Below are 27,770 nucleotides of genomic sequence, written 5' to 3'. Positions count from 1 at the left end.
GTCAGCATTTGTTGAGGACACAGAAGAGTGGGATGCCTATATCGAAAGGCATGAACTTTATTGCATAGTAAACAAGGTGGAAGATGACCAAAAGGTAGCAACCTTATTAAATTTTATGGGGGCAAAAACATACGGTCTGCTGAGGAATCTTCTTACTCCAGACAAGCCAGCAGACAAAACGTACGCCCAAATTGTTGATACGTTAAGGGAACATTTAAACCCTAAGCCACCATTTATAGCGGAAAGGTACCGCTTCTACAGACGCGACCAAAGGAATGATGAGTTGCAGGCAGCCTATTTAGCTGAGCTCAGAAGGTTGTCCAAACATTGCCAGTTTGGAGCCATATTGGCGGACGCGATCAGAGACAGATTTGTCTGTGGCATGTTAAATGAGAATACACGTAAACGGTTGCTAGCCACGAAACAGCTCAACTTAGATCAGGCGATTGAAATAGCATCGCCTCACAAAGCAGCAGCACAGGGTGCTGCTCAAATACGACATAACACAACCGGCTATGACACCCATGAGGTGACATTTCACAAAGGTAAATGCTACCGTTGTGGCAAAACCACCCACGACCAAAGTAATTGTTGGTTTCGTGATAAAATATGCCGGCAGTGTGGGAAAAAGGGGCATATAGCGAAAGTTTGTCGGTCTGGTACGAAACCCAATCGTGGGGGCAATCCGAGCAGTACCAAGGCAAGGACAAAAATACATAAGATGTCTGACAGTAGCTCAGACGAGTCACAGGAAGGCACAAAAGCAGAGCCTAAAGGTCTGGGATGTCTCAAGTTATATGGTGTAGACAAAACGGAGGACCACAGCACAATGTGGGTTAAAATGAAGGTAGCAGGCGTCGAAGTTAATATGGAGCTGGACACGGGTTCAGCCCTATCAGTAATTAATGAACAAGATTATAACAGGCTGTTCAAACGCATTCCCTTAAAGGATACGGAAATTAAATTAAAAACATATACGGGTCAAAAAGTTTACCCGAAGGGAAAAATGCAAGTAACAGTTAAATACAACGGCAGAAAAGTGCCAGGACTTTATTTATACATCCTACCAAACGGTGGACCACCACTTTTGGGTAGGGAATGGATAAGAAAAATCCATTTCGACTGGAAGTCGATACACGAGTTAAAAGTAGAGACCACCATGGATGATACAACCATTACAAGCAGGCTGTCGAAACTATTGGCAAAAACACCAGAGGTGTTCCAACAAGGGCTGGGGACCTTAAAGGACATTAGAGCAAAAATAACTATTGCTCAAGACGCAAACCCCAAGTTTTGTAAGGCCAGACCGGTGCCTTATGCCATTCGGCCAGCGGTGGAAGCAGAACTGGATGCCTTAGAGAGTGCAGGTGTCCTTACAAAGATTGAGTGGAGCGAGTGGGCCATGCCCATCGTCCCAGTTATAAAGAAATCTGCAAATAACACACCGGGGGAACCAAAGAAGGTTCGCATTTGCGGGGATTTTAAGATAACTATTAACCCAGTCCTGCACACGGTACAGTATCCGCTGCCGCGGATAGAGGACATATTCGCATCGTTAGCTGGGGGTAGACACTTTACGAAGATTGACCTTTGTCAAGCTTATTTACAGATGGAGGTGGAGCAGGACTCGAAAAAGCTCCTAACGATTAACACACACAAGGAATTGTACCAGTACAATTGCCTGGTATTTGGTGTGGCGTCCGCCCCGGCAATATGGCAGAGGACCATGGAACAGGTTCTACAGGGCATTCCAGGAATGCAATGCTACCTGGATGACATCCTGGTGACAGGACAAACGGATAATGACCACCTCGCTAACCTGGAGCGAGTACTTCTGCGGTTACAACAATACAGACTCAGGGCGAACAAGCAGAAATGTGTTTTTTCCAGGAACGTATCTCATACTGTGGTCACATTATAGATAAGGAAGGCCTGCATAAGTCCCCGGAAAAGATCGAGGCAGTAGTGAAGGCCCCGCCCCCTGAGAATGTATCTCAGATACGATCATTCTTAGGCCTTATAAACTATTACCATAAGTTCCTCCCGAACTTATCGTCCATTTTACATCCACTAAATTCATTGCTGCAAAAGGGAGTCTCCTGGAATTGGGACGAAACGTGTGAGGCTGCTTTTAAAAAGGGTAAACAACTCATTACATCAAAGGAAGTGCTCGCACACTTTGACCCAAAAATGCCAATGAGGTTGGCATGTGACGCCTCCCCGTACGGTATAGGGGCAGTGTTGTCCCACAAATTTCCCAACGGGACGGAGAGGCCAATAGCATTTGCCTCAAGGTCGTTAACTACAGCCGAAAGAAACTATGCGCAAATCGACAGGGAGGCCTTCAGTCTGGTGTGGGGTGTAAAAAAATTCCACCACTACCTGCATGGGCAACGTTTCACACTACTGACGGATCATCAACCGTTGGTGTCGATATTTAATCCAACAAAAGGGGTGCCCCTGATGATGGCCCAAAGGCTACAGAGATGGTCACTGTTCTTAGGAGCACACCAGTACCTTATCGAATATAAGGGTACCAAACAGCATGGCAATGCGGATGGCCTGTCGCGGCTACCCTTGCCTGCCGTGATCGAAGAGATAGTACAGGACCCCGTGGAAATATATCATACGGCTGTTATGGAACACTTGCCCATCACCAGCCAATGTATCGAGCGGGAAACACGGAACGACCCGACATTGGCAAGGGTTTGCGAGTTAACCGTGAAAGGCTGGCCGGCGCAGGGTGACGCATCATTGCCGGCGTTTTCGGCAAGGAAGGACCAGTTGTCCGTCTGCCGGGGCACATTGATGTGCAGAGCCAGGGTGGTGGTCCCTCAAAAATTACAACATAAAGTGTTGCAGGACTTACACGAAGGTCATCTGGGGGGTGTCAAAATGAAAAGCCTCGCCAGAGCCTACGTCTGGTGGCCCGGCATTGACAGGGACATTGAGGAAGTAGCAAAAGCGTGCCAAGGGTGCCAGATGGTACAGAACGTACCACCACAAGCCCCAGTACATCCGTGGGAGTGGCCCTCAATGCCGTGGCAAAGGATCCACGTGGACTTCGCTGGCCCCTTCCTGGATGCGATGTTCCTTATTGTAGTGGACGCCCATTCAAAATGGCCGGAGGTCGTAAAGATGTCATCAACGACAGCCGAAAAGACGGTCGCAGTCTTAAGGACCATTTTTGCCCGAAACGGGGTGCCCGAGCAAGTCTGTTCGGACAATGGGCCACAATTTGTGGCAGAAGAATTTCAAGCATTCCTAAAAAGGAATGGAGTGCGACATTATACGTCCGCACCATATCATTCGGCTACAAATGGGCTGGCAGAGCGATTTGTACAGACTTTTAAAAAGGCCATCAAGGCGATGGGGGAGGAAAGGTTGCCACTACAACACAAGGTGGACAACTTCCTATTCGCATACCGTAATGCTGCACATACGGTGACCAACCAGGCCCCCGCCGTCATATTCTTTAATAGAAGGTTAAGGTCTCGCCTTGAATTGCTCAGACCAAACATTCGGAGAGATGTGGAAAACCGAGTATTTCGTAGGGCTCCTGACAGACAGACACGGAGCTTCGAGGTGGGGCAGCAAGTGTTGGCCCGTGATTATAGGAATGAAAAGTGGCGGTCTGGTACGATAAAGGCCCGCCAGGGACCCTTGATGTACACAGTTGAGACAGGGGAAGGCATTATCAGACGACATGCTGATCAACTTGTGGAGTCCAGAAACCCAACTGATTCACTACCTCAAACGTCTCAGCACATTGTTACAGCGGAATCACGGCCCAGCTCGTCGTTACAGAGGTCTCAGGATTGCGAGGAGTTCAGCACTCCAGTGATCTCCACGGCACAGGATGTGCCATCAGACACCGACGAGTCCAGCGATGAAGGGGTGACGGAAGTACCGCCGCCTACACCGAGACCGACTAGAGAAAGACGTTATCCTAGTCGAGACAGGAGGCCTCCTTAGAGACTGAATCTATAACATGTTTCTGTTTATATATATATAAGTAGACAACTCTTGATGTAAATATGTTATGCATACTGTGTTACCAAATGTTATTAGCCCTAGTTATGGGGCATCTATTGACTTAATTGCACGGGTACGTTTTAATTAAAAGGGGAGGAATGTTGTGTATGTAATAGGTATGTTACTTTAAACCTATGGCCAGGGCAGCGCTACTTTGTAGGGCATAGTGATACCGTAGTACCACTCCTGGCCATAGGGGTATAAATAGTACTGTGGGTACTGATCTCCCCTCAGTTTCCCGCCTGTTGGTATTAAGTAAAGACCTACGTTGAATCTTCCAAGCTGTCTCGTCATTATTGCATTAAGTATAGACACATACTTTATACATAGTACCTGCAAATTTATGGTCAGAAGCCAAAACTACCTCAGACAGTATTGACTCAATGCAGAAGTCTCTCTTTCTCTCTTTGTATCTCTCCAAATCTCTCTCTCTCTCTCAGAACGAGTGGTGCAAAAATGGCTACCACACAAAAGCCAGGAAGAGGCCCCCTTTAAGTAGCGCCCCCCCCAGCCCCACAGCGACTGGGAAGCGTTCCAGTCAAGCTGTCATTGGTAGCACCAGGCGGAAAGGAGGGGGGCGCCACTGAATTTCCGGCCCGGGGCGCCCCAAGTGCGTTGCACTCTTGAATGACATCAAGATCTGCGTGCGTAGGAGATTGGGCGGTATTGTTTAGCGCCGCTGCAAAATTTCCGGTCAATTTCGCGAGAGGCGCAGATATCGCCGCACCCGGGTGCTAGTTGGTTTGCGCCCCACTTTGCGCCCTCTTAAGGTGCTAACGGGTGGCACTACCAACTGAATTTTTCCCCCAAAGCCTTCAGGCTTGTTTTTTAATGCTCTTAGACCTTTTAAAATTATTATTTACTGTGGCCATGTTTGATTTAAACCCTTGATTTCTCTGACTGCCACCTTTGTTTTTCTCTTTCCTGTCTTTTGCTTCTATCCTTGTTTCGCTTTCCTCTGTCTCCCTGCTCAGGTTCCCAAACCCCTGCCATTTTAGTTTAAACCCTCCCCAGAGCACTAGCAAACACTCCCTCTAGGACATTGGTCCCGGTCCTGCCCAGGTGCAAACCGTCTGGTTTGTACTGGTCCCACCCCCCCCAGAACCGGTTCCAATGTCCCAGGAATTTGAATCCCTCCCCGTTGCACCATTTCTCTAGCCACGTAGTCATTTGAAATATCCTTCTATTTCTACTCTGACTAGCACGTGGCACTGGTAGTAATCCTGAGATTACTACCTTTGAGGTCCTATTTTTTAATTAACCTCCTAACTCCCTATATTCAACTTTTAGGACCTCATCCCGTTTTTTACCTATATCATTGGTACCTATATGCACCACGACAACTGGCTGTTCACCCTCCCCTTCCAAGATGTTCTGCAGCCGCTCTGAGACATCCTTGACCCTTGCACCAGGGAGGCAACACACCATCCTGGAGTCTCGTTTGCGGCCGCAGAAACGCCTATCTATTCCCCTTACAATAGAATCCCCTATTACTATAGCTCTATGCCTCTTTTACTTCCCATCCTGTGCAGCAGAACCACCCCTGGTGCCAGGAAGTTGGCTGCTGCTGCCTTCCCCTGATAAGCCATCCCCCTCAACAATATCCAAATTGGTATATCTGTTTGAGAGGGGGCTGATCACAGGGGACTCCTGCACTACCTGCCTGCACCTACGATTCTGCCTGGTGGTCACCCATTCCCTTTCTGCCTGTGCAACCTTTACCTGCGGTGTGACCAACTGATTAAACGTGATATCCACGACATCCTCAGCATCATGAATGCTCCAGTATGTATCCATTCGCAGCTCCAGCGCTGCAATGCGGTCTGCCAGTACCTGCAGCTGGATACACTTCCTGCACACATGGTCGTCAGGGACACAGGAAGTGTCCCTGATTTCCCACATAGCGCAGGAGGAGCATACCACAGGGCCGAGCTCTCCTGCCATGACTTACCCTTTATTTAATTTAAACTAAATTAAATTAAATCAATACCCCACAGCGGTGGCGGACCTGGGTGAAGCGGCAGCGGTGGAGCTAACTTAAAACCGAGGCGGCAGCAACAGGTAGGCCCCACAGCGACGGTGGACCTGGGTGAAGTGGCGGCGGTGGCGGAGCTAACTTGAAACCGAGGCGGCAGCAGCAGGTAGGCCCCACAGCGGCAGTGGACTTGGGTGAAGCGGCGGTGGTGGCGGAGCTAACTTAAAACCGAGGCGGCAGCAGCAGGTAGGCCCCACAGTGGCGGTGGACTTGGGTGAAGCGGCGGCGGTGGCGGAGCTAACTTAAAACCGAGGTGGCAGCAGCAGGTAGGCCCCACAGCGGCGGCGGACCTGGGTGAAGTGGCAGCGGCGGCGGAGCTATCTTAACACCGAGGCGGCAGCAGCAGTTAGGCCCCACAGCGGCGGCGGACCTGGGTGAAGTGGCGGTGGCGGAGCTAACTTAAAACCGAGGCGGCACCAGCAGGCAGGCTTACCAATCTCAGAGCGGGAGAGAGAGAAGTAAAAAGTAATCGAAGTGTGACGTCACCAGAAAGCAGATAAGTGATTGGTTGGTGAGTATTTCTCTCTTTCTCCTTTTTTCCAAACTTAAACTCTGTGGTTTATAGTTTCTAAGCTCTCTGTGGTGTAGTGGGGACTGTTGGTAAGCAAGGGCCTTTGAGTATATCATTTAATTATAGTGTAATTGGTGGTATTGATTTGATTTGATTTAATTTAAACTAATCAAAGGGTAAGTCATGGCAGGAGAGCTCGGCCCCGTGGTATGCTCCTCCTGCGCTATGTGGGAAATCAGGGACACTTCCTATGTCCCTGATGACCATGTGTGCAGGAAGTGTATCCAGCTGCAGCTACTGGCGGACCGCATTGCGGCGCTGGAGCTGCGAATGGATACATACTGAAAAGCTGGACATCTCTCCCCCAAAAGCCTGTGGATGCTGGGTCAACTGAACTTTTCAAAACTGAGTTCGATAAAGGTGTCAAGAGATATGGAGAAAAGGTGGTGTAAGATACTTTAGTCATGTATACATATATATACGTAGGGTTAGGATTTGGTATCATCTCATATGATTAAGGTTTTTGCTTTTTTTTAACTTATAGATAGCTTGTAGATTTGTACTGTAGCTAGAAATAATGAAATGGTTAAAGTTGTTCCTTCCCAGGAGGATTTAGGGTTTAATTTGTCAGGGTACAATTTAACTGTCTGTGCTGCTTAGCTTCTGCTGAAAGTGCAGGATATGTGATTCGTGCCTGTTGACATTTTTTGTTGCCACATTGTGAAACGAGATAGCCAAGACCATCTTGAGATAGGGAGTGGGACAATAGACCAGGATGGCAAACAAGTTGGCATCTGGTGTTTTGTAAGGAACTACCTCATTTCTGGGATCTTGTTCACAATAACAATTGTCGTACCATAATGAATCAGCAAGGACAGTGTGCGTGACTTGTGACCCTTAAAGATCTTGAGCTTTCCTTAACAATTTGTAGTCAGGATTGAAAGGATCAATTAAGTTTATGTCTCTACCCAGGGCGAAATGGCGTAATTGCGTTATTTCTCTGTATGTCTGCTTAAAAACATTGCATGTATCTGGACCTGGTTGAACACAAAAAAAGGATTACTTTGCAACCATTTTTGGTATGTCAGGTTTGAATTGTCTTACAGTGGGTAAATGGAGTTGAGGTACAGATCAGCCATGATCTAATAGAACGGCAAAGCAGACTCGAGGGTCTGAGTAGCCTTTTCCAGTTCCTACGTTCCTTTGTCCCACCCCCAAATGAAGCCCTGCGGAAACTTATTGGAGAAGGCCAGGAGCTGGATTATCTGAGCTGAATTTCTGGTCATTTACAGTGGGAATGTGTCAAATTTTCAGCCTCAGCATTTATGTGGTTTATAAGAGCAGTATAGGAAAATTCTGTATTTTGGTTCATTAATAACTTGGGGTCAAAGGAAGCAGTCTTAATATATAAGATTTTATTGTTACACATAAAAAAGCAACAGTAATTAAATATTATTGTAACACTACAGTTATTATAAGATAAATCAATTTCAACACAATTAGCAAGACTGTCGTAATATTTTGATTTTCAGCAGCAGCAGTATATTTTCTTGGAGTGGTACATTAATTTTTGAATTTATGGGAGCTCCTTCTATAATAGTTATCACTTGTAAAAACACTTTTTATTCTTTGCATAGAGAGCTTTGCTGCATGATACATTACTAAGTTCATGGTAGTTTACAACTGGTATTTGATTTATTTCCGATTCTGAGTACTTAGTGTAAATTAATTAAATGTGAATTTGGTTAAGTTCAATCCCACCCTCCAACTCACCGGCACTCATTTGGGGCAGAAAAGCCCAAATAAGTATGGCTTATTATTGTTATAACATGTAAGTTATGAACTGATGGGTTAATATTAATGCCTTTTGTTGCAAAGGAAGAATTGTTTGCTAAACATTTTCTTAATGAAGGAAGTGACTTGTTTAACTATTATTAACTGATCAATGCCAGTCAGAGCAATCTATACTGAAAATAGTATTAAAGGGAAAATAATATTACAAAAATATTATAAAAAGCAGTACATAACTTTACATATACAATTATGTATATGTCTGTTTTTTGTGATAGCCCTAGATATTTAGTTGAGGATCATTGTTTGATATTAAGATAATCTGTATTATTTGGATAATTAATTGTTCAATTTGTTAGGTTATTTATATTTAAAAATAAAAACATCTTTGCACTGAACTCTATGCATAATCTGTGGACAAAAATGTTTCTGTGAAAGAGATAAAAAGGTTTATACAAGCTTCTTAACTGCTTTATAACACACAATCTTTCTACTTAATAGAAATGACATAATCAATGCCAAAGCTCTCTTTGATATTTACACTACTCGGGAGAGAGAAACTCAGGATCAGCTGGTAGAAGTGGAAAAATTATACAACCAACTTATGAATGAATCTGCTGATATGGAACAGCAGGGAAGTATCAGGGTAGACAAAGTAAGTTTTTCATTTGATTTTACTCGTGTTGATTTTCTGAATGTGCGCTTCCGGTGGGTAGCGCACCCTTGATTTCCTGATATGGGCTCCCAGTATCTGAGGAACCATTCCAGGAGCATAATTTCATAAAATCAGATCGAATAAGTCAACTCTAAAGCCACCTGATTTGAAAGTAAGCAATAGCTGTCTTTTAAAATCCAGAATACCTGCTAAAACATCTTGAGCGAAATATTGGCCCGGAATTTGCGGACCTGATGATGCCGAATTGGCAGCGCCTGCCGTCTTTTCACCTTTGAAATTGACTACAACTTCAGGATTTAGCGCATACGCAGCCTAATGCGAGGGTTAAGGACATCTCCTCTGGGCTGGAGAGAAACTTGGAGTGGGAGGGAGAAGATCCAGATGTCATGGTCCACGTAGGTACCAATGTCATAGGTAGGACAAAGGAAGAGGTTCTGCTGAAAGAGTATGAGCAGCTAGGGTCTAAATTAAAAAGCAGAACCACAAAGGTAAAAACCTCTGGATTACTACCTGAGCCACAAGCGAATTTACACAGGGTAAATAAGATCAGAGAAATGAACGAGTGGCTGAAAGACTGGTGTGGGAGAAATGGGTTTTGATTTGTGGGGCACTGACACCAGTGCTGGGATAAGAGGGAGCTGTTCCATTTGGACGGGCTTCACTTGAACCATGCTGGGGCTAGAGTCCTGGTGAATCGAATAACTAGGGCTGTAGAGAGGGCTTTAAACTAAATAATGGGGGGGGAGAGTCCAGGTGAGCGGAAATTTAAAAAGTCAATGAGAAATGAGAAACCAATAAAGCAGGATAGAGATGGGGGAAATAATAACCAGAGTGTGACAGGAAGGGACAGAATGTTTAAAAATAAGAGTACAACAGAAAATGGGGTCAAAACAAGGAGGAATGGTAAAAAGACAAAGTTAAAAGCTCTATATCTGAATGCATGCAGCATTTGTAACAAGATAGATCAGTTGACGGCACGAATAGATACAAATGGGTATGATCTGATCGCCATTGCAGAGACATGGTTGCAAGGTGACCTGGGCTGGGAACTGAATATTCCAGGGTATTTGACAATTCGGAAGGATAGACAGAAAGGAAAGGGAGGTGGGATGGCTTTGTTGATAAAGGATGGGATCAATGCAGTGGTGAGAAGTGATATTGGCTCAGAAGATCAAGATGTAGAATCGGTTTAGGTGGAGATAAAAAATAATAAGGGGAAAAAGTCTCTGGTGGGTGTAGTCTATAGGTCCCCAAACAGTAGCAATACTGTTGGACAGAGTATAAATCAACAAATAATGAACGCCTGTAAAAAAGGTACGGTAATAATCATGGGTGATGTTAATCTCCATATTGATTGGACAAATCAAATTGGCCATGGTAGTCCTGAGGAGGAGTTCATAGAGTGCATCTGGGATGGTTTCCTAGAACAGTATGTAATGGAACCAACCAGGGAGCAGGCTATCTTGGATCTGGTACTGTGTAATTAGACAGAATTAATAAATGATCTCATAGCAAAGGATCCTCTAGGAAAGAGTGATCATAGCATGGTTGAATTTCAAATTCAGTTGGAGGGTGAGAAAGTTGTATCTCAAACCAGTGTCCTGATCTTAAACAAAGGCAATTACAGTGGCATGAGGGCAGAACTGGCTTAAGTGGACTGGAAAAATAAATTAAAGGGTAAGACAGTTGAAATGCAGTGGCAGACATTTAAGGAGATATTTCATAACTCTCAACAAAAATATATTCCAGTGAGAAAGAAAGATTTTAAGAGAAGGGAGCACCATCCGTGGCTAACTAAGGGAGTAAAGGATGGTATCAAATTGAAAATGAAGGCATACAATGTTGCCAAGATTGGTGGGAGACCAGAGGATTGGGAATTTTTTTAAAACCAGCAAAGGATAACTAAAAAAATAATAAAGGGAGAGAAGATGAATTATGAGAGTAAACTGGCAAGAAATATTAAAACAGATAGTAAAAGCTTGTACAGGTATATAAAATGGAAGAGTGTAGCTAAAGTAAACATTGGTCCCTTAGAGGTTGAGACTGGGGAATTAATAATGGGGAATGGGAAAATGGCAGAGACTCTGAACAAATATTTTATATCTGTCTTCACGGCAGAAGACACTAACAACTTCCCAATAATGGATAATCAAGGGGCCACAAGGAGGAGGGAACTAAAGACAATCACTAGCACTAAGGAAATAGTACTTGGTAAAATAATGGGACTAAAAGACGACAAGTCCCCTCGACCAGATGGCCTGCATCCCAGGGTCTTAAAAGAAGTGGCTGCAGAGATAGTGGATGTATTAGTTGCAATATACCAAAATTCCCTGGACTCTGGAGAGGTCCCAGCGGATTGAAAAACCGCAAATATAACACCCCTATTTAAGAAAGGAGGGAGACAGAAAGCAGGAAACTATAGACCAGTTAGCCTAACATCTGTCGTTGGGAAAATGCTGGAGTTCATCATTAAGGAAGCAGTAGCTGGGCATTTGGAAAATCATGATGCAGTCAAGCAGAGTCAGCATGGTTTTATGAAAGGTAAATCATGTTTAACAAATTTACTGGAGTTCTTTGAGGATGTAACGAGCAGGGTGGACAAAGGTGAGCCAGTGGATGTGGTGTATTTGGATTTCCAGAAGCCATTCGATAAGGAGCCACATAAAAGGTTACTGCATAAGATAAGAGCTCACGGAGTTGGGGATAATATATTAGCATGGATAGAGAATTGGCTAACTAACAGAAAGCAGAGAGTCAGGATAAATGGGTCATTTTCCGGTTGGCAAATGATAACTAGTGGGGTGCCACAGGGATAGGTGCTGGGGCCTCAACTATTTATAATCTACATTAATAACGTGGATGAAGGGACCGAGTGTAATGTAGCCAAGTTTGCAGATGATACAAAAATGGGTGGGAAAGCAAGTTGTGCAGAGGACTCAAAGAATCTGCAAAGGGATATAGACTGGCTAAGTGAGTGGGCAAACATTTGGCAGATGGAGTATAATGTGGGAAAGTGCAAGTTATCCACTTTGGCAGGAAAAATAAAAAAGCTAATTATTATTTAAATTGAGAGTGTTAGATCCGTGTGTTAATGGAGACACGGAATGCAGGAGTTGATTTAACAAGTGTTTACTGAACAAAGTCTGGAGGTGAACTAACTACACAAGATGCTATACAGGCTTATATACCCGAGTGGTCACTACTGGTACTACAGTACACAGGGGCTTCAAAAACATAGTTTCTCTTAAAGGTACATACACTACAATTCCTCCCCTTTTAGATAAATAGTACATAACATTTTAAGTAATCATTAAATAACATTTTTACAAGAACAATAATCTACACATTTGCTGAAGTTAATCAATTACAAATTCAGTCTCTCTGGAGGCTTCCTGACTCGGTCCGGATAACGCCTCGGTGGTGTAGTAGGTTTCGGTGGTGTAGTAGGTTCTTTTGGCAAGGTCGATTTGGCTTCAATGCCAGTGTCGGGTTCATCTGGTTCCAGTATCACTGGATCGGAGGTAGATACTATGGGTATCTTTGCTTCATCACTAGGCGTATAGAGTTGTGGTGTAGGTTGTCCTTTTTCAGATGACTCTATGATCTGGTCAGCATGGCGCCTTATTATGCTTTCTCCAATGTCCACGGTATACATCAGCGGTCCTAGTCGTGTGCAAATAGTTCCAGGCTGCCATTTCTCGGTACGGTAGTCCCGGGCCAAAACTGGTTGACCTATCTGGAAGGTTCTAGTTGGCCTTTCATTCATGCTTTGAAATTGCTGGTTCTCTACGTCCCTTCTGACGTTTGGCTTGACCAAATCCAGCCGGCATCTTAGTCTTCTATTGAAAAACATCATGGCGGGGGTTTGGTTTGTAACCACATGTGTTGCATTCCTGTACGCAAACAAGAAGTTATCTACCTTATGTTGTAGATTTATGTCTTCATTACCAATGGCCTTTATGGCCTTATTGAAGGTCTGGACAAACCTTTCAGCTAATCCATTGGTGGCGGGATGGTATGGGGCGGACGTGTTGTGCTTAACCCCATTGTTTTTTAAGAACTTCCTAAATTCTTCGGATACAAATTGCGGTCCATTATCAGAACAGATCTGTTCAGGCAGCCCATTCCTGGCGAATATGGTCCTTAATACTGTGATGGTTTTTTCCGTGGTGGTGGAGGACATCTTTATTACCTCCGGCCACTTGGAGTGTGCATCCACCACGATTAAGAACATTGAGTCCATAAATGGACCAGCAAAGTCGATATGTACCCTTTGCCATGGAGATGAGGGCCACTCCCATGGATGTAGAGGGGCTTGTGGTGGGGCGTTTTGGACCTTCTGGCATCCTAGACAGCTCTTGGTCATTTCTTCGATGTCTCCATCGATACCTGGCCACCACACAAACGCTCTGGCTAAGTTCTTCATTTTCACTCCACCCAGATGCCCCTCGTGAAGCTCCTTTAGCACTTTATCCTTGAGTTTGGGTGGAATCACCACTCTGGATCCACACACCAAGGTTCCTCGGCACACTGACAGCTGTTCTCTTCTTTGCCAGAATGCTGGCAACAGTGGTTCGCCATGTGCTGGCCATCCCTTCACCGTTAAATCGTAGACTCGTGAGAGAGTCGGGTCATTTCTCGTTTCCTTTTCAATGGTAGAATTTGTCACCGGTAGACATTCAACTATGGTCGAGTGGAACATCTCCACTGGGTCCACTGTAGGTGCCTCTTCTACCGTTGGCAACGGTAGGCGCGATAACCCGTCAGCATTCCCATGCTGTTTTGTTCCTTTGTCTTCTATGTCATATTGGTGTGCCCCTAGGAAAAGGGACCACCTCTGTAGCCTTTGCGCTGTCATAATGGGAACGGCCTTTTTAGGGTTGAATATGGACACGAGGGGTTGATGGTCAGTCAACAAGGTAAATTTTTGTCCGTGTAGGCAATGGTTGAATTTCTTCACCCCCCACACCAGGCTGAGTGCCTCCCTGTCGATCTGGGCATAGTTACGCTCAGCTGAGTTCAATGAGCGTGACGCAAAAGCTATCGGCTGCTCCGAGCCATCAGGGAATCTATGCGATACTACCGCTCCCACGCTGTAAGGGGATGCATCGCACGCACGCCAGTCTGATTGGCAGTGATGGGTTGTAATGAGCCAACACTTCCCTGGACGTGATCAAGCCGTTGCATTTATGGAAGGCACGTTTACAGTCTTCGCTCCATTTCCAAACTACTCCCGTTTGTAGCAGTGAGTTAAGAGGGTGCAGAACCGTCGACAAGTTTGGTAAAAATTTATGATAGTAATTTATTAATCCCAGGAACGACCTTAATTGTTAGACATTTTCAGGCGCTGGGGCCTTTACGACCGCTTCTATTTTTTTTCAGGTGACTTATGCAACCCTTCTTCATTAATGACATGGCCACAATATGATATTTGTTTCTGGAAAAATTCGCACTTGGGGCGATTTGCTCGTAGGCCCCGTTCTCTCAGTCTCGTGAGCACCTGCTCCAAGTTGGCAAGGTGCTCGTTGTCGTTTTCTCCTGTTACAAGGATGTCGTCTAGGTAGCATTGAGTCCCCGGAATCCCTTGCAGGACTTGCTCCATAGCTCTTTGCCAGATAGCTGGAGCTGATGCCACTCCGAAAACCAGTCGATTGTACTGGTACAGGCCTTTGTGTGTGTTTATCGTGAGATACTTTTTAGAGGCCTCCTCAACCTCCATCTGTAGATATGCCTGTGCTAAGTCAATTTTGGTGAAACGTTTCCCTCCGGATAGTGAGGTGAAAATATCTTCTATCCTCGGAAGAGTATACTGTACCATGTGAAGAACCGGGTTTACAGTCACCTTGAAGTCCCCACAGATGCGAATTTTTCTCTGTTCTTCAGATTTATCATTATTCAACGTTTTCTTCATGACCGGGACGATGGGTGTTGCCCCCTCACTCCAATCTACCTTGGATAACACGCCTGCTTTTTCCAAATTCTCCAGCTCTGCCTCGACGGCTGGACGAATTGCGTATGGCACCGGCCTTGCCTTAAAAAACTTGGGAATTGCCGCATCTTCCACTTTTATTGAGGCGGTGGCGCCTTTCAGGGTTCCTAGTTCCTGTTGAAACACTTCTTTGGCATTAGCCAAGATTTCTTTTAATCGTCCAGGTATGACGTCATCATCATTTTTTTTGTTACTGGTCACTGTCAGTGCCTGAATGGAGTGCCAGTCTAAACGTATCTTTCTGATCCATTCACGTACCAACAACGGTGGACCACCATCTTGCAGAACGTATAAATACAACTTCTGTATTTCCTTGCCGTTGTATACAACAGGCACCCTTATTTTCCCTCTGGGGTATACTTTCTGCCCCGTATATGTCTTCAAGATAATGGATGTGTCTTTCAAAGGCATATGCGGAAATAGCCGCTCGTTAATCCCGTCGACTCATGACGGTCAGAGCTGATCCTGTATCTAGCTCCATTTTGACTGGGGACCCCGCTATCGTGAGGGTAACCCAAATGGTCTGGTAATCTTCTTTGGCAATTACATTATGTAATTTGAGACAGCTTAGTCTCTTGTTTCCGGAGTTGCTATCGCTCTTCTGGTCTTCGGAGCTATTGTCCGTCATCATTTGTACCTTTCTGTACTTTTCCTTATTGACCTTTTTACTGTCAGTGGATTTTTTTCCAGATCTGCATACACGTGCAATGTGTCCCATCTTTCCGCATTGCCTGCATGCTTTGTCCTTGAACCAGCAGTCCTTCTGGTCATGGGTGGATCTGCCGCAGCGATAACATCTCTCGAAACCCCGTGTCATTTCATGGGTGCCGAAGTCCTGTAGCTTTTGCTGTATTTCTGCAGCTCCTCTTGCTGCTGCTTCGTATGATACAGCCACACTGAAAGCCTTGTCCAGTGTCAAATCTTTCTCAGAAAGTAGTCTTTTCTGTGTTCCTTCGCTTAGGAGACCGCAGACGAATTTGTCTCGTAGAGAATCTGCCAGTCCTGCCCCGAATTGGCAGTGCTTTGACAGCTTTCGTAATTCTGTGAGGTAATCAGCGTTACTTTCACTCTTGTGCTGATTCCTCCTGAAGAATTTGAATCGTTCCGCTATCAGCAGCAGTGTTGGGTTTAAGTGCTCCTGTAAGGTATCAACAATCTCCTTAAAATTCTTGTCCATCGGTTTGGCTGGAGTGATCAAGTTTCGTAACAGCCCGTATGTCCTTGCGCCCATCAGATTTAGAAGTACCGATGCCTTTTTATCATCCGCTACTTCATTCGCCTTGCAATATACCTCCACTCTTTCCACATATATCATCCAAATGTTCTATATCCCTATCAAAAGCAGTAATATTGCCAGTCTTCGGCATCTTGAAAATCTAAAATGGCGCTTCCCGCGCTTTTCCTCCGTCCCCGATGGATCAAAATGGCGCCTCCCGTGCTTTTCTTTCTTCCCCGCCGAGTTAAGATGGCGCCTCCCGCGCTTTCCCGCCGCTGACGCTGCTGCCAATGCTGTTCTCTGCGGTTCCCATTGCGACCTGCAGCTTTTCGCGGTATTTCTATATATTTTTTTTTATATATATCTCTTCAATAGTTTCTCCGTTACTTGGAGAACCGTTCCCATCATGGAGCGGACCCTCTGGGACTTTCCCCTCCCTCTGCTCGGTCCGAACGCCGTCCTGCTTTGCAGCACCGGCCGCGCCCTGAGTGCTCCACCCTCTCTCTCTTTGCTTCTGTTTCCCGACTCGCTGCCCGGCCCCGTTGCAGAGCCACCCGATCGAGCTCTAGCCCGCCGCAGCCCAGGAAGGATCAGTGCACTACCTGCCACCAGCCCGTTTAGCTGGTGAAACCACAGTTTTTTTTTTTTCTTGCTTCTGGCTTCGACCTTCGTCTGAGGAATCGATCCCCTTGAGGTGCTGCCGAATTGCAGGTAAGTTCGTTTCTAACTCGTCGCCACTGTTAGATCCGTGTGTTAATGGAGACACGGAATGCAGGAGTTGATTTAACAAGTGTTTACTGAACAAAGTCTGGAGGTGAACTAACTACACAAGACGCTACACAGGCTTATATACCCGAGTGGTCACTACTGGTACTACAGTATACAGGTGCTTCAAAAACATAGTTCCTCTTAAAGGTACATACACTACAGAGAGAGATTACAAAATGCTACAGTTCAGATGGACCTGGGGATCCTTGTGCATGAAACACAAAAAGTTATAATGCAGGTATAGCAAGTAATCAAAAAGGCAAATGGAATATTAGCCTTTATTTCAAGGGGGTTGGAGTATTAAAAACAGGGAAGTCCTGCTACAACTGTACAGGGTATTGGTGAAACCACACCTTGAGTACTGCGTACAGTTTTGGACTCCTTATTTAAGGAAGGATATACTTGCAGTGGAGACAGTTCAGAGACGATTCAGTAGGTTAATTCCAGAGATGAGGGGATTGACTTATGAGGAAAGGTTGAGCAGGTTGGGCCTATACTCATTGGAATTTAGAAGAATGAGAGGTGATCTTATTGAAACATATAAGATACTGAGGGCTTCAACAAGGTAGATGCAGAGAGGATGTTTCCCCTCGTGGGGAAATCTAGAATGCGGGGGCACAGTTTCAGAATAAAGGGTCGCCCTTTTAGAACTAAGATGAGGAGGAATTTCTTCTCAGAGGGTTGTAAATCTCTGGAATTCTCTGCTGCAGAGAGCTGTGGAGGCTGGGTCATTAAATACATTTAAGGTGGAGATAGACAGATTTTTGCAAGATAAGGGAGTGAAGGGTTATGGGGAGCGGGCAGGGAAGTGGTTTTGAGCCCAAGATCAGCCATGATCTTATTGAATGGCGGAGCAGGCTCGAGGGGCCAAGTGGCCTATTCCTGCTCCTATTTCTTATGTAATGCGCAGAAATCCTGAAGTTGCAGTCTGTCATTCACTGCTCCGACATAGGCTGCGCTGTGCGCACCCCCCCACCCCCCACAGAGTCTGTCCGCTAATACTGTCAACAGTAATTTATAGACTTATGTAATAAGTTCATTGAATGGCAAAACTTTACAACACAAAGGAAGCCATTTGGCCCATTGTGCTAGTGTGAGTTCTCAGTCCTAGTCCCCAACTCCTTCCCCAGATATCCTTTAAAATTTTTCTTTTTCAAATATTAATTCCCTTTTTAAAAGCTGTTTCTGTTAGGCATTCCATCACCTAACAACCCACTGTGTAAAATCATTCTCCTGACCTCTCACTTCATTCTTTTGGTGATGATCTTAAATTTATACCAACTAGTTTCTGACCCACCAACTACTGGAAATATTTTTCCCACTTTATCTTGTCAATGCCTTCGTAATTTTAAACACCTGTATGAAATCTAACATTCTCTTGTAATGAAACTAGCACCAGGTTTTCTAGTCTCCCAATGACTAAAACCTCTAATTCCTTGTATCATCTTGGTAAATCTGTTTTGTAACCCCTCCATGGCTTTGATATCTTTCCATAAGTAAGGCATCAAAAACTGAACATAGTAACTGTGGCCTAACCAATGATTTGCATAGGTTTAGCATTACCTCTTTGCTTTTGTACTTGATCCGCTTATTTATAAAACCTAGGATCTCATATGCTTTTTTAAACAGCTTTATCAACTTGTCCCCAATTTAATTTTTTTTTACAGCTGAACCCCTAAGCCTCTCTGCTCCTTTACTTATTTTACAGTTTTAGTACTAGTATATATTTCCTCTCCATCTTCCTCCTAAAATGTATCACATCACGTTGCTCGATATTAAATTTCATCTGATATCTATCTGCCCAACCTGCTAACCTGCCCTATTATTATTTATAATTAAAACAGAAAATGCTGGAAATACTTAGCTGGTCAGGCAGCATCTGTAGAGAGAGAAACAAAGTTAACGTTTCAGGTCGATGACCCTTCGTCAGAACTAGCCACACCTCTAGCCAAGCTGTTCCAGTACAGCTACAACACTGGCATCTATCCGACAATGTGGAAAACTGCCCAGGTATGTCCTGTCCACAAAAAGCGGGACAACTCCAATCCATCCAATTACTGCCCCATCAGTCTACTCTCAATCATCAGCAAAGTGATGGAAGGTGTCATCGACAGTGCTATCAAGCGGCACTTACCAATAACCTGCTCACTGATGCCCAGTTTGGGTTCCGCCAAGACCACTCGGCTCGTGACCTCATTACAGCCTTGATCCAAACATGGACAAAGGAACTGAATTCCAGCGGTGAGGTGAGAGTGACTGCACTTGACATCAAGGCAGCATTTGATTGAGTGTGGCATCAAGGAGCCCTAGTAAAACTCAAGTCAATGGGAATCGGGGGGAAAATTCTCCACTAGTTGGAGTCATACCTAACACAAAGGAAGATGGTTGTGGTGGTTGAAGGTCAATCATCACAACCCCAGGAGATCGCTGCAGGAGTTTCTCAGGGCAGTGTCCTAGGCCCAACTATCTTCAGCTGCTTCATCAATGACCTTCCCTCCAAAATAAGGTCAGAAATGGGGATGTTTGCTGATGACTGCACAGTGTTCAGTGCCATTCACAACTCCTCAGATAATGAAGCAGACCATGCCCGCATGCAACAAGACCTGGACGACGTTCAGGTTTGGGCTGATAAGTGGCAGGTAACATTCTCACCACAGAAGTGCCAGGCAATGACTATCTCCAACAAGCGAGTGTCTAACCACTGCCCCATGACATTCAACGGCATTACCATTGCCAAATCCCCCACCATCAACATCCTGGGGGTCACCATTGACCAGAAACTTAACTGGATCATCCACATAAATACTGTGGCAACAAGAGCAGGTCAGAGGCCAGGTATTCTGTGATGAGTGTCTCACCACCTAACTCCCCAAAGCCTTTCCACCATCTACAAGGCACAAGTAAGGAGTGTGATGGAATACTCTCCGCTTGCCTGGATGAGTGCAGCTCCAACAATACTCAAGAAGCTCGACACCATCCAGTACAAAGCAACCCGCTTGATTGGCACCCCATCCACCAGCTTAAACATTCACTCCCTCCACCACCGGCGCACTGTGGCTGCAGTGTGTACCATCTACAAGATGCACTGCAGCAACTCACCAAGACTACTTCGGCAGCACCTCCCAAACCTGCGACCTCTTCCACCTAGAAGGACAAGGGCAACAGTCGCATGGGAACACTACCACCTCCAAGTTCCCCTCCAAGTCACACACCATCCTGACTTAGAAGTATATCGCCGATCCTTCATCGTCGCTGGGTCAAAATCCTGGAACTCCCTATCTAACAGCACGGTGGGAGTACCTTCACCACATGGACTGCAGTGGTTCAAGAAGGCTGCTCACCCCCACCTTCTCAAGGGCAATTAGGGATGGGCAATAAATGCTGGCCTTCCCAGCGCCGTCCACTTCCCAGAAACAAATTTTAAAAAATGATGCTGCCTGACCTGCTGAGTATTTCCAGCATTTTCTGTTTTTATTTCAGATTTCCAGCATCTGTAGTATTTTGCTTATCTATTATTATTCATGTCCTACTAACATAAATGCAACAATTTATTATTGTGGCCTAAATTACTTGACCTACTAACATGTCTATGTTACATCCATTAGAACAGAATAATAGATTGTTGCATTTACGGTGTACTGTTGGCATATTGTATGATTAAATGAATAATGTCCTGAGAGTTATGCAATTGATAGTGATAGAAATGGTACCATTTCTATCAAAGGGGCTGCTGGACATAGATCCTGGGGGTGTACGTACACAAGTATTTGAAGGTAACAGGACAAGTTGATCAGGTTGTTAAAAAAGCATTCGGGATCCTTGGCTTTATAAATAGAGGCATAGGGTACAAAAGCAGGGAAGTTATGCGAAACCTTTATAAAACACTAGTTAGATCCCAGCTGAAGTATTGGTTTCAATTTTCCCGGGACCCACCTGCACGGTGCTTGGGGACATGGGAGATGGCAGAAAACTCGGATAATTGGGCTTCCCGGCACGCTGTGGAGTTTTAACTTCACCGCGTGCATGCCATGCCAGGGGCGCGTTCCCCGCCTGGATGTCAGCCTGATTGACTCGCTGTCTTGTGGTCGTGCAGGGAACTCGGAGGAGGAGGCCGCAGTAACAGGTAAGTGCTGGGCCCAGGATGGTGGGGATGGGGGGTCCAAGCCCGGGGAGGGGTTCGATCCCTGTCGCCGAGGTGGTGGAGGAGTTGTGATCCCTGGGCGGGAGGGGTGGTGTCCGATCCCCGATTCCCAACCCCTGGGCCGAATCGCGATTCCCGGGGGGCGGCTGTGTTCCAGGCCCGGGGGGTGGTGTGGGGTGAGGTCCGATCCCTGGGGAGGTCGGATCCCCAACCCCGGGGGTTGCGGGTTGATGGTGGGGGAGCTTGGGGGGGCCAGGAGGAAGCACTCCTGTTCCTCCTGACCCACAAGCATTACTCTCCGAGGCTGAGGCCACCTCGTTGCAACCACCAGGAGTCCTGAGCCCCGGGATCCCCAGCTGTCTGCAGTAAAACCTGTAAAGCAGGTTAAAGTAGAGACTTCAGGCCTCATTATCATATGTAAATTGCCAACCCGCCTCCTGGCAGTGGGTTGGCAGCCTGCGCCCCACTCCCGTCCCACCTGAGCGAAAGGTGAAAGTGGGCAGGTTGGAGGTGGGTTGGAGTCGAGGTTCACATTTTTGCAACTTTCACTTCCCCCACGCCTCCAACCCACCCGCTCTTATCTCAGCAAATTTCCGGCCATTGTGTTCAATTCTGGGCACCACACTTTAGGAAGGATGTCAAGGCCTTAGAGAGGGTGCAGAGGCAATTTACTAGAATCGTATCAGGAATGTGAGACTTCAGTTATGTGGACAGACTAGAGAAGCTGGGGCTGTTCACCTTAGAGCAGAGAAGGTTAAGGGAAGATTTGATAGAGGTGTTCAAATTTATCAACGGTTTTGATAGAGTAAATAAGGAGAAACTGTTTCCAATGGCAGAAGGGTCGGTAACCAGAGGACACAGATTTAAGGTAATCGGTAAAAGAACCAGAGGCGACATGAGGAAAAAAAATTACACATAGAGTTGTTATAATCAGGAATTCACTGCCTGAAAGGGTGGTGAAAGCAGATTCAATAACAACATTCAGAAGGGAATTGGATAAATATTTGAAGGGGGAAAATTTGCAGGGCTATGGGGAAAGGGCAGGTGAGTAGGACCAATTGGATAGTTCTTTCAAAGGGCTGGCACAGGGAAGATGGGCTGAATGGCCTCCTGTGCTGTATCATTCCATGATTCTATGATTCTATCTATTTCAAAATTTATGAATTGCCTATTGAAAATAATTAAAAGCAAACAATTCTTAAACATTTTAGCCTTAGAGTTCTAAAAGTTGAAATAATATTTATTAACCTTGATTTTTTGTTTACAGGTGAAACAATTGAAAATTAAATATACAGAAAAAAAAGCTGAGATCAGTGTCCTGACAGTGTCTTGCATTAAACTTATACAAACTCTTAAAGATAGGGTAAGAGACTACTATTCCCCATTCTTAATGTTCTAATGGAGTTGCAAATGAAACATCAAACTAATCTTTCTCTTTCAGATGTTGATCAACCTGCTATGCATTTCCAGCATTTTCTGTTTTTATTACAAATTACCGTAATTTATGGTTTCCTTTTAAAAGAAAATTGACCGATCCCATACTTCCAGTGCAGAATGGAAGAAATCAGACTACAACATGGTCTGTCAGTTCTCCAACCCATGTTTCTGTCAAGTGTGGCTCCTTGCTCAAGTGTGCGGGATTAGTGAATTTACCCTTTTACCTCTACTTTTTCACATTCTCTGTATTCTGTTTAGAACTTTTAACTTTTAAATTCTTGTTGACACTCATTTACAGTGGTGGAATTGTGTGGGTGGGAGCAACAATTACACAAGTTCCTGAATTCATGCACTCCCAGCCGTTGAACACAGCACTGTAAATTCCTGTAATGCTTTCCTGCTGATGGTGAACATTCTCACACACAATGTACATTAACATGATCGATGCAAACCTGTTAATGTATGCAATTTGAGGGGAAATCCTCAATTTATTCCTGTTCCTAAATACTGCTTATTCAGTGTGCTAATCTAGCTGATTTCAAATGGGTGTTAAAGGTCCATGTTCTCATAAGACAGGAACTGATCCCATAACATTGCAGCATTCATTTCTTTTTGCTGCCACATACATAAGCTATAGGAATTGTTTCAATTCTCCCCGCTACCTTTATTTAATGAAAGGGGTCAAAGAGAAAGAAAAAAGAACCCCAGAGATATCAGGTAGCAATAGAAGTGAACTGAGCTCATCAGCCCATATGCTGCCCACTGTATTTACATGTCCAGGTACAGCCACCTAGCAATAACTAAACACCACTGTCTCTGCAGCCTTCAGTTCAACAGGGAAGTAGTTAAGCTCATGGTCTACAGAGCAGCAGTGATACCCACCCTGCTGTATGCCTCAGAGACATGGACCATGTACAGAAGGCACCTCAAAGCACTGGAGAGGTACCACCAACGCTGCCTCCGGAAGATCCTGCAAATTCATTGGCAGGATAAGAGCATCAATGTCAGTGTTCTCGCTGAGGCCAACATCCCCAGCATCGAAGCTTTGACCACGCTCAATCAGCTCCGATGGACGGGTCACATTGTCCGCATGTCTGATACGAGACTTCCAAAACAAGCGCTCTACTTGGAGCTCCGGCATGGCAAGAGAGCCCCAGGTAGGCAGAGGAAACGCTTCAAGGACATCCTCAAAGCCTCCTTGAAAAAGTGCAACATCCCCACTGACACCTGGGAATCCCTGGCCCAAGACCGCACAAAGTGGAGGAGAAGTATCCGAGAAGGCGCCGAGCACCTCGAGTCTCTTCGCCGGGAGCAAGCAGAAGCCAAACGCAAGCAGCGCAAGGAGCGCACGTCAACCCAAGCACCCCACCCACCCGCCCCTTCAACCACCATCTGCCCCACCTGTGACAGAGACTATAGGTCCTGCATTGGACTCATCAGTCACCTGAGAACTAATTTTTAATGTGGAAGCAAGTCATCCTCGGTTCCGAGGGACTGCCTAAGAAGAAGGGGAGTTACAAAGATGTCCCATTGACTTCAAGAATGTAGGAGGGCGGGTGGGGGAAGGCACAAATTTCACAGGAGGGGTGGAGACCTGGTGCAGCAGGACAGCAGGATAGAAAATCCTCTGCTGCTTAAAGGGGCAATGCACTACTGGAGGAAGCAGAAAACCTGAGAGAGGAGGATGATAGCAATGGAAAAGAGAAGGGCAACAAACTTCTCAGAATCAGTCCTGGATGCCCTATTGATAGAAATGCAGAGCAGGAGGGACACACTATTTTGGATCAATGGCAGGAGATCCCTGAAGTCAGTTTTTTCTGGAACCATATCTCAAAGATTCCAGGATCTCAAACATACCATCTCTAAGGGCTTGCAGGATCTAATTGGCATCTTTAGGTCTGCCCTCCCACTGATCAATGGCAGTCAGATCCAAGACCTCAGACCTATTTCTGAGACCAATGCTACATCAGTCCCAAGAGACTTATGTTTCCAGAGTGCAGCCAAGCACGTTTGGTGTCGTTGGCCCTCAAGTAGTCCCTAGGAAGAGCACCAGAATAGGTTTAAGAAAGGGATGCACAGCACTCAGAAGAAAGACACAATGTAAAATCTTGATGCGTGTTAAGTATGTGTATTGTATTGAACAATTAACACAAAGACTTAAACGTATAACTCAAACAGGTCTTTACTGGTTGGAGGTAGGGACTATACATAGGTCTTTACTTCATGCCCACAGGCGGGAACTGAGGGGGATCAGTACCCACAGTACTATTTATACCCCTATGGCCAGGAGTGGTACTGCGTATCACTACGCCCAACAAGTAGTGCAGTCCTGTCCATAGGTTCAAAGTAGCACACATATTACATACACAACATTCCTCCCTTCCTAGCTTTACAGTCATCTCCCCATTTAACATAACGTAATAACATATATACATATATAACTTCAGGTTTACATAACAGAATAACATAGATACATAGATAACTTCATGTCAAAACAGATCACAGATTCAGTCTCTGCGGAAAACAGTTCACAGATTCAATCTCTGTGGTGGAGTCGGTTCACGTTGCTGGAGTGACTCATTCAATAGTCCTTCCATGGATTTAACAGTTTGAACTTCCGAACTGAATTGGCTCCGTTCGGAGGGACCACGTGTGTGATCTGGTAGAGGTAATAATGGTTCAGATGGGTCATCTTCTGTTTCGACTTTTCCTTTTCTGCTTCTTGGAGACTCTCTGGGCTCCACTGTCAGCTGCCAGCTGCATGCGCAGTTCCTCCTTCTCTCCCTCCTTTTTCCGTAGTAGAGCCACCTTCTCCCGATGTTCCGTAGACTTTCGGTGCTCCTCCATGATTTCTGTATGGTGGGAGTCGAAGTTACAAGTTGGGCAGGACAGGACATAGTAATATTCGGTGTCGTCCTGATCTAGGCCAGCGAGAGGGTCTTCTATTTCCTCCATACCCAGCTGGGCGTTAGCCAGCTTTTGTTCCAAGTCCAGACATCTTTCCTGAAGAGACTTCTTCATGCGTACCTCTTCATCCAGCTTTTTCTGGGCTTTCAGCAAGTCGTTTACTAATGACCTCATTTGAGATTTTACTACTTCAACTTCTTTTGGAGATTGATTGATCGGACTATTCAATCCCTCTACCGGAGCAGCTGTTTCAGCGGTCTGTTGTTCTACGTTGACGTGAGTCAGCGTACTTTTGGCATCCAAGGGCTGCTCTGTTGCAGTCATCTCAGTCTGTGTTGCCACCTCAGCTCTTCCAATAACCTTTGAGAGCTCCGAACCCCTTTCGTTTGAATATTGAAGTTCGTGTTCAAGTTTTTCCCATTTCAGAGTCCTGTCCTTCAGCATATGCAGGAGTTGGCTGACCGTTAACTCCTCTGACATCAGACGTTTTGTGTGCTCCTGCTCCATTTTCTCCATCAGCTGCTTCTGTTGTCTTTCCAGATTCTCCAACTCTATATCAAAGAACTCTTTCGTTGCATTCAACTCTTGCTCACAACGGCGAAGCATTTGTTCTAATTGCTGTTGTAGTTTGAAATGGAGTTGAGTTCGAGCCCGGTGTCCCTCAGAAATGGGCACATCAGTAGACTTGCCAGACTCAGAATCCACAGTTAAACTATGTTGTTGTTGCTCAGTGGAATTCTGTGCTGAAACTTTGTCTTTTGCACCTGAGTTGGGCTTACCATCATCCGTTCCAGAGTCTGGGCTGACTATCTTCACCGAGTTCTCACTCGTTATTGTTTGTAGGAAATGCCAGTCCATATTCATTTTCCTAATCCACTCCCGTCCTAGTAGTGGAGAACCTCCTTCAGATATCACATATAAGTCCATTATTTGACTGTCTTCGCCCTTGTGGACCACTGCAACCTCTATTTTCCCGATGGGGTACACTCTTTGCCCCGTGTATGTTTTCAATATAATCCCCGTATCCTGTAGGGGAATATGTTGGAATAACTTTCCGTAATCTTTCTTATTTATGACCGTCAATGCCGATCCAGTGTCCAATTCCAGTTTTACTTGGACTCCTTCTATCTGAAGAGTGACCCAAATTGTCTGGAGGTCTGCACCCTTACCAGCGTTGAGTACTCTTAAGCTAGCCAGTTCATTACAGCTTAAGCTAGCCAGTTCATTACTGCTAGCGTCTGAATCGGACTCCTGTTCGGTCACCTTGTGTACCTTTGCGTATTTTCCTTGCGGTGACTTCTTGTTGCTGGTCTTCTTCCCTGACCTGCATACTCTAGCTATATGTCCAAGCCTACCACAAGTTCTACATTCTTGGTTTTTAAACCAACACTGGTTCTGATCATGCGTTGTCTTTCCACAACGATAACATTTGCCAGAACTCACACCCAATTTGTGTGCACTGAGCTCCGGTGACCGTAGCTGCATTACTGCCGTGCCTCTCGCTGCGGCTTCGTGTGCTGCTGCCATAGTGACCGCCTTCTCAAGCGTCAGCTCATTCTCCTCGAGCAGTCGCTTTTGTGTATCCTGTTTAAATAAACCACACACAAATTTGTCTCGAAGTGCCTCTGTCAGTCCCGTTCCAAACTGGCAATATTTCGCTAATTTACGCAATTCCAGCAAATAATCAGCATTGCTTTCATGCTGTAGCTGCCTTCTGTCGTAAAATTTAAATCGTTCCGCTAGCATCAGCGGCGTGGGGTTTAGATGATCTTTCAGGACAGTAACAATCTCATCGAACGTCTTATCCGCCGGTTCATCTGGTGATAACAGGTGTTTCAATTGCCCGTATGTCTTCGCACCCATTAAATTTAATAATGTTAGAGCTTTATCTTGGTCATGAATTTTATTGGCCTTACAATAATTTTTTACTCTTTCAACATATATGGCCCAATCTTCGAGGTCACTATCAAAGGTGCTAATATTCCCGTGTTTAGGCATTGTAGATTTGCAATTTCTCAGATTTTCTTTTCTTTACTTGTTATCAAAGATGGCGGCTTCCCGCTCTTGCCGTCGTCCTCCGCCCACAAAATGGCGGTTTTCCCGCGCTTGGCGGTCTTCACCCGTCCCCCGACGCCGTCTCCCTTCAGCCCCCGAGTGCGGCCCTTATCTTCGCCGCGATCGCCCGAGTGCGGCCCTTATCTTTGGTTCCGATCGCTGGCCCGCGCTGCGCCTCGCACTTGAAGCGGCTCCCGGCCTCTGGCTCA

General features: G+C 45.5%; 1 protein-coding gene across 1 annotated transcript in view; it reads left to right on the top strand.

The window, feature by feature from the left end:
- ccdc178 (coiled-coil domain containing 178) overlaps positions 1 to 27,770 on the top strand; it is a 723,212-nt gene that overhangs the window by 256,179 nt on the left and 439,263 nt on the right. The window contains exons 10-11 of the mRNA XM_085993953.1: positions 8,874 to 9,027; positions 22,430 to 22,525. Of these exons, the coding sequence (XP_085850079.1) occupies positions 8,874 to 9,027; positions 22,430 to 22,525 (250 nt within the window). The remainder of the gene's footprint in view (positions 1 to 8,873; positions 9,028 to 22,429; positions 22,526 to 27,770) is intronic.

Source organism: Somniosus microcephalus, chromosome 7 (genome assembly GCF_052327205.1).
Source record: "Somniosus microcephalus isolate GS21.2 chromosome 7, FLI_Smic_1.0, whole genome shotgun sequence".
Classification (NCBI taxonomy): Eukaryota; Metazoa; Chordata; class Chondrichthyes; order Squaliformes; family Somniosidae; genus Somniosus; species Somniosus microcephalus.
Note: the sequence above shows the minus strand (reverse complement) of the source record. Positions and strands in the feature narration are given on the sequence as shown.